This window comes from Botryllus schlosseri, chromosome 2 (genome assembly GCF_051294905.1).
Source record: "Botryllus schlosseri isolate E-star chromosome 2, Bs_hap1, whole genome shotgun sequence".
Lineage (NCBI taxonomy): Eukaryota > Metazoa > Chordata > Ascidiacea > Stolidobranchia > Styelidae > Botryllus > Botryllus schlosseri.
In genome coordinates this window covers 35,318,502-35,333,884 of record NC_137237.1, presented here as the reverse complement: position 1 = coordinate 35,333,884, position 15,383 = coordinate 35,318,502, and the positions used below count along the sequence as shown (strand labels likewise).

The following is a 15,383-nucleotide window of genomic DNA, read 5'->3' as shown; positions in this document are numbered from 1 at the left end:
ACCGGGTGGGGACCGGTGACACGTTCGAGCAGCAACTTTTAAACGTTTATGAATATTTTTGGAAAAGGCGGATATTCATGTAAATGTCCGCGAAAGGTAAAGCTTGTATCGAAGTGTTGAGACAGCAAAAGATCTGCTATTCTCGGCTGAAGATTTGAGGGCCAGAGATCATTTTGCAATTTTTGATCCATCGGTACCACATCTCCCCAATAATTCAATGTAGATATTTAGCGAAGTCAATCGAATCTCACATATCACCAGTGACAGGAAAGATCTTGGTGACAAGAGCAGGTTGATAGATAGTTGATAGATAGTTGATGACATATTTCCTTCATAACATCGGTTTCCAACTATCTAAAGTTCGTTGCCTGCGTGGCTGCATATTCGCGTCGAGCAAGTGCGACGGTGAAGACATGGTGCCATATAACGGGTTAAAGAATGACGCGCAGCCGCGACAGCTGGACCGTGAAGGTACTTTGGAAATTTCTATAAATTGCCGCTCCATTACGGTGGAATTCTGAACGAAATAGCTGCGGCATATTTTTTTTTTCGTTTTTCCCTTCAATATGAGGCCTCATCATATTTAGAGGGCGGTGCCCCTTTAAAACGTAAGCTTGTATTCCCTTGCGAGTACTCGTCGAAATTGTTGGCAAAGCCACGGAAGATATTGATTTTATGGGATTATTGTATCATTTGATTGCTCTAGTTCGCGACAGATTACTCATTTGACGACGTTTAAGAAGTCAGTATGTCATACATCAGAATTGCGGCATTATGTAGCCCGAGTCGTCTCTAGGTATTCTGTACATTAATATCAATCACTTCACAGAAATGTAGGGTTGGAATTAGCAATATGACGTCACGTGGCGTCATGAGGTTAACGTTCGCGTTCACAAAGAACCATTCACAAAGGTTCGCGTCCGTACGAAACGCGAAATTATTTCAAAGTTATGGAATGAATTCGCTGAATAACTTCAGTATCTATATTCATTGTCGATCGGTCAACATTGACTATCTATCATCTACATACCAGTGGTCGGGAACCTATTGCGTCCGAAGAGCCATATTGGCCCATTTTTTTCGATTTCAACTCCAGAAATTCCATACATGACAATCAACTAGTACGTCCCAATTGACAATTCTCGACGCCATGACATCACTTATGCAAACTCACTACATCGGATTCGTCGTGTGCGCCTCGTTTTCTCTTTTTAAAGTCCTACTAAGCGTACTGGTATGCGAAACTTGAGTTACGAGAACGTAGCTTCGTCGTGGTGCTCCTTATAAATGCGAGAACCCATGATAACATGCGTGAGTCAAGCTAAACCTGGTCACTACAGCAGTATATACCCAGTTTAAGTTGTGATACATCAGTGACGTGTGGTCAGGGGAGGCAAGTGACCTAGTGCCTCACCTGCCGTCAGGATGAGAGAGCGAAAATTTTGAAACCTTCAATAACTATTGGTATTTTCTATCGATGTCGATGAATGACTGGATTTTGAACATTTTACTCCCAAAATTAGGCGATTTGCATATTTATTATTTTTCGAAAATAAAGCCCACAACGAGAGGTAAGGCAAACACTCGCCATTACTACCGCTATTCATCGTAAATAGCTTAGAATTTGTAATGACTGTAAATAATCGAATGTAACTGTCGCACTGATTCTAAAAATCTAAATACTGATCGACTTCTCAATTCTCAAAGTATTCGGCGGGAACATTCCGTCACAGAGACGGATTTTTAATGCGAAATCCTACCAAGTAAATATGTCCTGAAGGCAAGCAATTCTCGAAGTATTCAGCGGGAACATATAACGCCTAAATTTTGATCACCGGAACTACAAAGCGACTTACCAATCAAGAACGTGGATAGCTATGACGTTGTTTGTAATTAGAGTTTAATTGTAATTCTGAATGTCACTTCAAGGCAGTTTATTTCTCGCCGTAGATTAGGCAGACAGCGTGTATTTGAGAAAAACGTTGTATCGTGCAATCCAAGATTTCGAGTCGGGTACATCGAAATTGCGAGTGATATTGGTTGCCGGAGCGACAGTAATTTAGATTTTGGGATTGTGAAAAGGGGGCCCGAGTCCCTAACCCCGAAGACGACATTGTCTTTACCTCTCAAATACATTTTTATACGGTCACGAGAATAATTATTCTCGTCGTGATGAAAATTTACTAATAATTTGCCGTAATATTGATCAATTCAGTAAAAAAAAATGTTTGGCAAAGAGTCATATCTTATACCCAAAAGAGCCATCTATGGCTTGCGAGTCATATGTTTCGGACCGCTGATCTATACTGTCCATTGACATGATTTTTTTCCCAAATCGTCGTCGGTCGAACTCATAACACATTGGTGTTACAGCCGTGGAACGTATTGCTGTCGATATGTCGCCACCCATTGTGGGCAATGGGCCGTAACACGGTGTCGAGCGATCGACTAATCAATCAATCAATTACTTATAAGCAACCAATCCATCGACCGTTCAACCGCACCATGCTCACCTCGAGTGTAGGGCCTCTGATGTATTAATTTATAGCACTGTGATCACAGTCTCTGTACGGAAGAGTGGACTCACGTCACCTCCCGAGGTTTACCTAGGCTCCTCATCGCCACCTCATCCGTGTCAGCGGTGTCTTACAAAAGTCTAGAGGTGGGCCGTGCTATAAGTCGGCAGTTACGAAAAATAAGAAGAATATCGGCCTGGTGTAAATGACCATAGTAGTCGACAAACACCATGAATACCCCAAAAACAAAAACAAAACGTCACCTCCCGAGTGCGATTTACTGAATGACTGATAATAATATTAACATATTACGTCTGTATCACCCAGCACACTTCCGTCAAAGAGACGGATTTTTAATGCGAAATCCTCCTAAGTAAATATGTCCTCAAGGCAAGCAAAGTTGAGCATGTTCAATAGGGGTGTTCACAAATGACTTTTTTCCCTTAATTTTACCGGATACTTGATAAAAATTGTTAGGTTACCAAATTAAAGCATGCACACCTGCCACTGGTTGGAATTGAACCAAATTTGGTGTGCACGCTTCAATCAGGTAACCCAACAATTCTGTCAAGTAGCCAGTAGAATTTGAGATAAAAGGCCATTTTTGAACAATCCTAAGTTCCTACGCTACATTATAGCCGCCCCGCAGTGGCAATTTTTCGTTTTGCAAGTATGAGACATCCACACATAATTCCGATAATGGAAAAAGTGCAAAATGACATAAGATTTTCCGAAACAAATGAACTGAAATTTAGTTCGTCGTAAGCAAGTTACAGCGCTCAAAGGATGTTATGCAAATATATGTGGTCAGATTACTATATAAATTCTGATTCAATAGATTACAGTCTAACAAAGTCATGTGTTCTGGTTTTACATGAAATACGTATAAAAGTGAGTCAGATGAGGCAAAATACTTTCTTTATTATCATTACTTTTTCACTTCCTCAACCAAAAACAACATTGTTGTAACAACTTTTACGCTAGTGTCACTTATTGTGCACAGTGCTTGCTACTCAGGATCGAGGAAAAATAAAGTATTGCTGGGAATTCAGGAAATATTACATACATAAAACGACTTCGACTTCACTGTCATGGGTATGATAGCCATCAAGCGAGACACGTAGGAAACGCGAACGGCGATTGAGAACCACTGCTATATACAGTTGACAGGTGAAGCTTTGCTAGTATGGCGTAATATTGACTGGCAATGCGTCCATACCTCAGTGTAAAGCTAAAGAGTGTCCGGAATTTGCATCACAAAAATATGGTAACCCCAATGTATACTGTATAGTCACGACAGTAACATGCTCACCCATGTGATTCATCCACTTTTCGAATGCGTTCCAATGTTGGAATATACCATTACTTGTCTTCCTCTTGCTCGCACCACTTAGGAAAGGTTCAGGCAGATCTATTCCAATTTGGGAGCGTGAAAAATCGACTAATTCGTCGTAATCTTGAAATCGTGACGTCAAAAATTTAAAACAATTTCCAAGTCTTTTGCTCTGATATTGATTCACCATCTGACGAATCGTGATTGATGATGCATTAGTTCCTATTGAAAGAAAAATTATCACATCAAGGAAAAAGACAGACATAACGCAAATTACTACATGATCAATTTTCTGAGGTTTTATAATTTATATTGTTCATCTTTCAAAGCCAAAGAGAAGAGAAGATTTTTTCATCCATAACATCTATATACCCACTTCGAGAATTTAAACCTATGTACGAACACGTAAAACAACCTTGAGTCGTGAAAGATAGTAGGGTAATACGATTATTTACCAATACTGATATGAACCAATCAAGTAAGCGCAAGGGTCAAACGTTGTCATCTGGTAAATGACAGTGGGGTAGAAAGTTAAAAATCTAGCCATAGTTTGTATTGCAGTGGTTTTTAACTTTCAGTGACGTGCGGCAAAATTCATAGATGGTGAGACACTGAGCTGTTACAGTGACATTTACAAATATATAAACCCAAAATGATACCTAATTCCGGTAACGACTTATTTGTTATCACATTAGAACTTTTGACGCCCATGTTACGTAATAAGTTACAACTGCATATCTACAATTGCAGGTAGGTCTGGCTGGCAGTGCATACAGCTGCATTGGTATGATAATACTCTGCACTGCGTGTTGGCCGTTGCAACTCTATGATCCATAATAGGGTAACCAAATCATCGTGCGTATTCGATAGCGTATTGCAGTGGTTCCCAACCTTTTTCGTATCGTGCCCCCCTTGGCCGACATTTGAGCTAAAATTCCCCCCCCCTCCTTATGAAAAAGTTACCTGTGACTAAAAAATGAGCTTTTTAACGCGTAACCATTTGTTGATTAAGCAATTAATGGCCAAGATATTCTGATATGTCCGAACTATGGCGAATACGGACAGCACTAAACTTTAGTGAAGTACAGTCAAACTTGACCTGTTCTTGATCGGCCGGGTAGCCGCTGACGAAAAATAAATCACCAAGTCCGCTTGCTATGGACTTGATTCGAATCGATGGATTTTGTACGGTATGTTTTTCACGTTAGCTCATATGTTGACTTGAAAAGTTAAACAATTTCATCAGCGGCGTTGTGCTGAATTCGGCTTGACGTTTTCCTGTTTAGTAGCATTTTGGTCGAGTGGCTGTCGCGGACCCAACGATATAGGCTCGTGAGCGTCGTTTTCTCAGAAGGTGTAATATCTACGGAAGGCATTTAAACATATACCTAGCATTAAATCCGCCAAAGAAACATACAATTGTAAAGAACTAATTTCTACCTAACAGTTCTATACCATACAAATCTAACAAACTTGTGAAGATAGTGTATCTTCCGATACAATGCCAAAGCCAGATATCCCCTGAAAATATTAAGCCAGATTCCCCCCTAAAAAATTCAAAAATACCCCCAAGAAGGGAATCCCCCCCCCCCCGGTTGGGAACCACTGGCGTATTGATTCATTGCTATTTCCTCCAGGATACCCGTTGGACATACGAGGCTTCGCCTTAAAAAGCGCCTACTCATTGTTCAGCAATTTCTTAATTACAAATGAGCTAATAGATACTGAACATATATTATCAGTATTTCAAAATAACGTGGTTTCGAGGTCGAACCCCAACCTACCCTGGATACCCCGGCCCTTCCCTCATACATAACAAGGGTCGCAAATTCGACAACCTACTGCGCATATAATGGTCTGCCGCTAATGATAATCAAGACAAGCGTATTGTCGCTAATCATATATACGAGATGATTGTGTGGCTTGACCTCTAGCGATGTGGTTCCCAATCTTTTTGTCTTCATTCCCCGCTCCAGATTTATTCCGAGTCTTCATTCCCCACTACCCAAAACTCCCATACGCCCTTTGAAATAGGGTTACCATATTCTGACATCCCAAAAGAGAACACTTTTTATAAACCATCAAAGCTCCTAGAAAACTGGTGATTCTGAAAATTTTTCGACCAAAAATATATTGTGTTGACTAAAATAAAGGTAATTAATTTGACTCGGCTCCCGATTTTCCACTAAACTCTGACGTTCGCTGCTTGTTTGGATACACCAGACGCACAACCACACCAATACGCAAGACAATCGCCTATAACTAAAACATAAAACGTATTATGAGCCGATACCGGTAACTCTCAAAATTTAGCAAAAGCGTTATTTCACGTCATACTGCTCGTGCTGGAAGCGTTTGGGACGCCGTCATTGGTTATCCAGAGTTAGAAAATAGTTTTAGTGAACAAGAGACTGTATAATTTTCGATACATATTTCCCAGAGCAGTTAACTGGTAACGGTTATCGCGTAGGTTTCTTCGTAAATCAGTATACTATATTATATATTATGTTTAACAAATGCGTCTATTCCCCACTGGAAACCATTGAATTCCCCATCACTGGGGAATTCTCCACCGTTAGGAACCACTGCTCTAGCGGAAGCCCTGAGACGAATTCGGGAAATCCCTGTGGTTTTCTATTAATCCAGTCAAGAACCACTGTAATAAGGTATTTATTTTGATTTTCAATAATGTATTTTTTAGTTTTAGCACTGAAAGCATAGAAACCGGAGTGGTATGAGTAATAAGTAGATATGTGTAAGACATCATATTCAATGGCTAAAATTACAACTCGACCGATTAACGGTTCGCCGATAATATCGAATCAATACTGCACTTTGAAAGAAATATCGTATCGCCCACGAGAGGTCGAAAATACCGGCAAATTTTGGGAACTAACAACATAATAGTCGGAGAACATTAGCCATTTCCAGAGGAGTAAAAAAGTAATTATTTTGTGCCAAGTTTTTGTCAAAAGAGCAGAGAACTGTAAATGTCGAAAGTTTCCAAAATCATAACCACTTGGGAAATTTGGGTAATAAGCCGGAACTATTTGAGTACTCTGATGACGTTGAAGTACATTCATAATGACCCACCTCTGCTTACGGGTGTTCAGATGCGGCCTTCATTTATTTCATGGCGATAAGGCTTTTCGCATGTGAGGTCATGTGTTTTAAATGAGCGGAATATATATAGGTTTTGGGCGAAGGTGCTAGTTATTGGCGTAATCGGTAGTGAATGTATCACATATTAGTTACGGAAAATACCTATCTGGGTGTATGGTTTCGAAGACTAATCAAAGTCGTTTCCACAACTTCCTATCTTTTCATTCTATAGTCATCTTGTGGTTGTTTGTTAGTTAAACCAAAGAAATTAGGTGCTATCATCTGTTGGTGTTTAGCAGCAATGTTGCATATTGTGTACAAAGAAATGCACAGCAGCCAATAATGGCGTTCGAAATTTGATTGCAGGAATTAGGATTTCCTTCCGATTAAAGTTTAGGCCCATGGTTCCCAACCTTTTTCGACTCATCGCTCCCTTATCAAGCTCGATAGTAATTTTCGCCCCCATATATACGTTTCCGAAAATGAGGACATATAAACTGGATATTGGTTCACCTAACTCTGATCGCTTCTGAATTGACTAAAAAAACAGATAATTTTTCAGAGTAGGTGTTCGGAGAACCGGTTTTCACGTCTACTTGGCGCCTATAGTTGACCTTTTCCTCGCGTCATATGCAGAAAAATCCGCATTCAAGTGCATTTTGGCCATGATTGTTAAATATATCTCAACGGTCATTATTATGTTTTCGCCCCCCAGCGCCACCTGTCACCCCCTTTGGTATTTTCGCCCCATTGATTCCCAACATCGCCCATGTTGGGAACCACTGGTTTAGACAAAACAATGTTGACTTGAAAATTATAAATTACAATTACTGTGTGAAATACGTGATGCATTTCATGATAATGTGAGAAAGTGATACAGTTCGATGTTTTTTGTACTAGAAGAGGATGACACTGATGATACACGAGAGTGAATTTCATCTGCGGTGACTATAGGTTTAGTTCGCAATAACTCGTCATTTTTACTCTACGTATCCTTTTTATATATCGCATGTATGACGTGCTTTGACGAAATTTTTACAGAGAAGGTCGAAACCGAAAACCTCTGTCGTACTTACCGAGGTGTTCTAACCAAGTCTCGTAAAGTTTGCGAAGTTTGATTGGGTTGTTTGGCTCCACATTGGTATCGTTATTTGAAAGCACCGACCGATCCAGACCGATTTCCGAATGTGTGAACGCAGCCCATTCGTCATCATTTAGGAATGCAGAACGTGTATACTCAAAACACTCTTCGAGCATTTCCTTCGTATATTCATCTACCATGCTACGGAGTCTTGCGGGCGACCCTTTTGTTCAGATTGAAAACAATACGCACGAATTATACATTTTGATCTTAACACTTGTGTACGATGATCATGTCGTATCAATAGGGGGCGATGTGGCTCCGATGACACAGTCAGAACCGTAACCGCCGCACCTCAAACCCCATTGGCGGAGACCTCGGATGGGCACGAAATGATTTCGTGAATGAACACAAATTATATGCCAGTGGGGAAATACCAATTTGAAATCGTGTGAGTCATTTAGTTTCGTGCGTTTGGGCGATTCCAATATCTTTTGACATAGCAGACAAGAAATCAAGAAATATAATCATGTAGCAGTGTTGGGAGGACTCGAGTCACTTTCTTCGTATGACTCGACTTGACTCGAGTCACTTTGCTAAAATGACTTGACTTGACTTGACTCGGCATATCAGATATGTCGATTGACTCGTGACTCGGAGCAAAATCCACGAGTCAATGTCAAGTCATCAAGAAATCGGTGTCGATAAAAATCACCATATCATGCATATGTTCGGACTGTTCCCGAAACGCTGGTGTATCCCGAGAGAGCGACGAATCATTCAATGATCGTGTGTTTTAATTAACCTCCATTGTTTTCTCACAAATAAATTGACCGCAAACGAAGTGACCGAATCTTACGGCATACGTTGTCCTAAACTAGTAGGAAATTAATTTAGTAGCAAAATGTCTATTCCTTATCTGTGTTTTTACCTTTACAAAACCTCTTGCTTTGTTGAAATTTAATTAGAATATAGTTTATAAAGTCCTCAACCATTTGCGCGGGCTCGAATAATACCATATCAATTAGTAAATGGGTAATGTATTGCATTTTATCAAATCTTTTCTCTATTCTCTATTCTCTATTTTGCTGGTAACTATAAACTGGGGCTATCTGTAATTAATTACGTAGTTTAACAGTTCTACGTTGGTTGTATGCAATGTAGCTAGATGCATGTTTTTGAAATTCTCCATTTGGTGACGATTGCCCTTGAAAAGTGTCAGCTCGAAAAGCTTCGGGTTTTAATATATTTTACTATGAATATAATATTAAAATGTATGTTGAAGTTCTCTACCCCAAAGAGTCAGTCCTACGTATGTTCTACGTATATGAGCGATACAACGCCTTATTGCGCATACATTTAACTCTATTCGTCCATCGGTCCGGAATCAATGACCACTCAATCTTGATTTCAGACAGCTCGCCAAATTCATTCACGTAATCATGCCTCATCCTTCGAAAAGACAACTTGACTTGACTTGACTCGTGACTTGACTTGACTTGACTTGACTTGACTTGACTCGACTTGACTCGAGTCACCTTCGAAAATCGATTGACTTGACTTGATTCGAGTTAAAATGTGCGATGACTCGAAATGACTCGTGACCCGAAGGTAGTGACTTGATCCCAACACTGTCATGTAGCCGTAGCGAAGTCAGTATATCATCTGGACCATCCGAATATGTTTGAATATAAACATTGACGGGTCCTACATTTTCCAAGACAACACCTCACTCAGCTCTATTAGAGCAATTAATATGCCAATCCCAATATTATTAATCATTTCAAACATGAATTGCATTAATTTTTCGCGCACCGCGCGAATATTCGACGTAACCGGATTCAATAATTGGTAGCAGCGGTAAAAAAATGTATATCCTGATGGGGGGGATCTGGGGAACAAACCCCCCAGTAAGTTTTGTTTATCACAAAATGGGGGACACAAGACCATTGATTTTACGGGTTGGTGATGAAGTGCTGTTTCGGCCTTGGACACAGTGCGACATGAAATACTTTTTCTTTGATAACCAATTCTTTCAGTCTCTGAAATTGAGTATATTTTCATGCTTGCAGACACTTCAACGTTTCCGATTTTCTTGAGTGAAGTATAGTCAGTGTAAGAATTGTTCTGTTTTATCTTTGCAAAGTAATCAAGGGTCAAGGTGAACATTTTCGCGAAACACTCACGCTAATTTACAAGCCTTGGCGGAACGCCATATGTTTGTTGATTCACAAAAATCTACCACATCACAGATTTGTTATATATAGAGCGATTTTGTTTTTCATGTCAAAAAAGTCAAAATATTACTCAAAATTGTAGCGTCAGGTCATAAAGTTGTCAAAATTGTTAACAAACTCAAATTTATTTTGCAAAGCAACCTACATTTATTTTGTATCGTAAATGTTTACACTGTCGGTTAACTTTTCATTCGATATTTTACAGCCTGTATAGGCCTACCGTTGTAGACGGACCGTTGTCTTCTAATTGTGAATCATAAACGGTTAAATGAAACAAATAGGTTGACATGGTGTTATGGTCAGCGTACCTCAATATTCTAACTTAAGCAAGGCTGCGTGGGCATTGGCTCATATATCAACAAGCGCATGATGAAAAATTGTGATATGAAGAGAGAGAGAGCTATGCCCATATCTCCGTCCCAATATATCATCGGATCCACATCACCAAATCAAGCATATCATTTCGGAGTATCATTTAGGGATGATTTATTCTCTACTAATAAGGAATCGAGTAAAGGATATAGTACATTGTATAGTATATAGTTATGCAAAAGGCGCTGTATCCTAATTTTGTCCATCCAAGGTCATAGCCTACTTACCAATGTGCCCTATCCACTTTTCAAATATTTCGCGAAGTTGTTTAGGTGGTCTATTCTTCTCGCGTGTGGGGTCGTCTTTGGAAAGTTGTGCCGGAATATCAATTCCTATTTTTAGGAGAGTGAAAGAATCCCATTCCTCGTAGTATTGCAATTTTGAACGCACGTATTCGAAGCACTCGTTGATTGTTTCTTTATGATGAGCATCAACTAAGCAGCGAATTCGTTCAGGGGACATTTCGAAGCCTAAGAAATAAATACAAAATCGCTGTTTATGAGAATAGACATACGTCAATCGTACGCGATATTCAGACGGGACACATTTGAGTTTGGTCTCGAGTAGCAGAAAGTTATAATTTCATCGGCTTCTTCATCCCACGGACGGATATTTTACTGGTATAATTTGTTATATATTCCCAAACCAAATAGGAAAACACCACGTTGTTGGAAATAACGTTTAGACTTAAAAGTATGTGGAAGGGTTTACCCGAGTGTTCAAACCACTTTTCGAATATTTCGCGACGGTCAATGTGAGCATCAGCTTTTTCTTCTGTCATCTTGTTCGGCAAATCCAGCCCGATCTTTACTCGTGAGAATGAAACCCATTCCCCGAGAGCTTCGAATTTTGCGCATACGTAGTCGAAACACTTGTCGCGGCTTTCTTTCAGATATTTGTCCACCAAGCGACGAATCCTTGTTGGAGATCCTTGGTCGCCTAATGAAAAAGGGGATAACGAATTATGCATTTACAGTTCGCTTACTTTCAAGTGAATGCCCCAACTGCTCGTCACATAGGCCTACGATAAATACACTAAGCAGTTTAAGAGGATCTGATCTTAACTTACCGGCAGCTAATTGCCAATGGCATATCAGCTTTATATGCACCCACTCATTTATAAAAAAATTACGTTACCAGGGATTACACCAGTGCAAATATCAATGAACTGATAATTTCATACAGATTGCAGAATGAACGTTGGATGCCGATCAGCCATTCGACCTAACTCAATGCGGAAATGCTTTTCAACTTCCTGGCCGTAGCTATACGGTTGCATTAAAACGAACGGGGTGGTAAGATAGCGCAGTGGTATAAGCCACAGCTACAACACCAATGGGTTGCGGGTCGACTCCAGATTTCCTATCTAAGTGTTGGAGGTTTATCTAGGCTCGCCATGTCATCCGTGTTAGCGGTGTCCTATAAAAAAACCTACGAGGGGGCCGTGCTACAAGTCGGCAGCTACGGAATACATATGAACAAAATTGGGCTGGTTTAAATGACTATAGTAGTCGACACACACCACGAATACCACAAAAACAAACAAACAAAAATGAACACGGTGTTAAAACATTTTGTTTAAATCATGTTTAAAACAGTGTTTTAAACAAATGCCTTTTACGAAAAAACTTGTTTTTTTTCAAACGCAGTCTAATTATACCGTAATTGCGTAAACACATCCTCAAAACCATGTAGTACGGCGATGTGCACACATGATAGTCGGCGGATACGATATGGGGTAGCAGGAACCCTCGAAATCGTCATCGGTTCAACAGTTTTAGCATGTAGATCAGTGTTGGGATCAAGTCACCACCTTCGAGTCACGAGTCATCTCGAGTCATTGCACATTTTGACTCGAGTCAAGTCAAGTCAATAGATTTTCAAAGGTGACTCGAGTCAAGTCAAGTCACTCGTTTTTTGGAGGTGACTCGAGTCAAGTCAAGTCAAGTCAAGTCAAGTCACGAGTCAAGTCACAATTCAAGTCAAATTGAATTTTCGAAGTATGAGTGATCATTTAAATTCCTTATCTTTTACTAGCTGTGTTAAAGAGATCAATTGGTCAATAATCTTGAATCAAATAACGAATTTAAAGTTAAATATACACGCAAAAATGCGTTGTATCGCTCCCGCACACGTAGAACTGCTAATAAAATATGTCAGTAACTGCATAGCTACATCAGGGGTGTCAAACATACGACCCGCCAAATGATTTCATTCGGCCCGCGAAGAAATTCTGAGTAGGCTATATGTTGAAAATTGCGTGATTTAATCGAACATATTTCTCGAATTTCTTGTAAGAAATACTACTAATATATATTCCTTCAAGATAGCAAATTTCGAGTATATTCATAGGCCACATTATAACCACCCGACAGTGGAGTTTTGATTGTAGTCATCGTCAGGAGAAAATCGCTGACATTGACACTCAATTCCGAGAATGCGAAAAAGTGCATATATTGAGTTAAGAGTTAGTAATATTTTGGAATCATTTGATTGTTGCGGCCCGCGAGTGATCTGAATATTTGAATTCGACCCGCGACGTCAGTTGAGTTGGACAACTCTGAACTACATGCTACATTCTCTTATTATCAGCCAAAATAGAGGATCGAATACGAAGCCTCGAGAAGATGGAGGAAATTGATATCGTACAATACACTAGCCATCTATACACATTCGTGAGGATATGAATGCATAAAATATATTTGTTCCATTTAAACCATACAAGAAGGTTGGTAAAGGTGAGCACCGTGCAGTGTAAGAGCAGAGCCGCCCAATAAACAGTGATAAGTTGCTATCAAATTAATCTGCTACTACGACAACGCAAGCTGTGATCATTTCATTTGCGGTCAAAGTATTTGTGATGTAACAATGTAGGATCAGTGAAACGTACAACCAGTAAATGACTGGTTGCTCTCACAAGTCACAACAGCGTATCGTGGAAAATCCGAACATGCACAAAATACATTGATTTAGTCGACACCGTTAACTTGATGACTTGAAATTGACTCGTAAATTTTGCTCCGAGTCACGAGTCAATACACATTTTTGAAGCGCCGAGTCAAGTCAAGTCAAGTCATTTTTGCAAAGTGACTCGAGTCAAGTCAAGTCATTCGAAAAAGTTGACTCGAGTCTGACTCGAGTCAAGTCATGACTCGAGTCATCCCAACACTGATGTAGATATAGATCATTGGTACGGAATGGGTGTTCTCATGATGATGTCTATTTATGGCAGTAGTCGTGAGAGCCATATTTATCCTGTTGAAGACAATATACCGATTGCAAACAGAGGGCGTCGGCATGAGAAAACAATTTTATCGTTAAATGGGTCGTCACATGCATTTTCCGTCATATTATATTATTTGCCATCTTTATCGCGGATGACTACACCTCGCGGGCCATTTCACCCCACCAATTTTTATACTAGCTGCAATCCCTGCTTACATGGGGCATAAGCGGTGGCTATGGCGTGAAATGTTGAGTGAGGAATTGCAAAATAACGATTGGTGCCCGTTTTAGATATAGGGCGATATGAGAATCAGAAAAAGAAGATTCTGCAGTAATGTATAATACTTCTTCCGGTTGAGCGTACGCCTGTTGTCTGTAATCCACTGAATACATACATTGCGAGATGCCGTTGCGGGTATCGGCAAAGAACAGCTTGACCATGATTTATATCCGCAGCCAATGATTTTATTGCTTCCATATGGAAATTGCCACCATGTAATGTTTTGACGAGTACAAAAGTACAAACTCCTAGCCAAGCAGCAGAGCTCAAACTACGTCTATCCAGGTTTATCCAAACATCAATAATAAGGCCTACCTTGAAATTTGAAACTATAGACAGAGTGTTGACAATCATCTTCTCGTATGAGGTAGTTGTGTCTGGTGTCAATCGATTACCTGACACATGGCGTGGCGGGGGTTCTTTCAATATACTAATACATCGGATATATATATCTATGTCGTACCTAACCGTTACCAACCTGGGCAACCTTCACGTTAACCTGCAATCAACTCCAGTTTTCGTTGAGCCAGGAAACAAAAATTTACCACGATACACATCTACTACGTATTTAATCAGTGGCATTCGGTCAGGGAAGACAGACGGAACATTTTGTCATTGATAAATTAGTAAACCAATAATTACTCTGGGTGGTATTTTTCAACTTTTGTATTACTTTTTTAGAACGAATAATTGAGTGTATTTAGTTCGACGATGATAATTCAGAAATTGCCGTCAGAAGTCATTCATCACGTCACAATTTTTCGCAAAAATCGAACGAAAATTTTAATAAAAAACGGCTGTATTAAGGGCGCTTATGCCCCAGTACAACTCAGGAGATGGTTATACGATACGAAACAAATCATACAAAGCTTTCAACTAACTTAATGGGATTTGGGGTTTTATTATCTCAAACTATAGGCCTACCCTCAAAATAATAAGGATCCTCAGTATTTCCAAGAAATTCAGATGTACCTTCGATGAAAGAGAGTGATGTATCTTCTCTAAACCCGTCTTGGTAATAAGAGACATGTGGTTTCTGATGAGTGTCCTAATATGAGGACCATCACATACACCCTTTTTAACGTTCTCGGAATTCTAGTGAGAAAAATTTGTGCGAATGTTTTCAAAACGTACACTCTCTTTGTTTAGAGCTTTTCAAAAAACTTTTCATTACATCCAGTTTTATATATAATGGTGGAACTGCCACTAGAAATATAAATTAGATCTGTCAATAACT

General features: G+C 39.7%; 1 protein-coding gene across 2 annotated transcripts in view; it reads right to left on the bottom strand.

Moving 5' to 3' along the window:
* LOC145458402 (uncharacterized) overlaps window positions 1-15,383 on the bottom strand; it is a 91,404-nt gene that overhangs the window by 28,384 nt on the left and 47,637 nt on the right. For both annotated transcript variants that reach the window (XM_080336773.1, XM_080336764.1), the window contains exons 15-18: window positions 11,353-11,580; window positions 10,869-11,111; window positions 8,028-8,255; window positions 3,829-4,071 (exon numbers count right to left, since the gene is read on the bottom strand). In XM_080336773.1, the coding sequence (XP_080192899.1) occupies window positions 3,829-4,071; window positions 8,028-8,255; window positions 10,869-11,111; window positions 11,353-11,580 (942 nt within the window). The remainder of the gene's footprint in view (window positions 1-3,828; window positions 4,072-8,027; window positions 8,256-10,868; window positions 11,112-11,352; window positions 11,581-15,383) is intronic.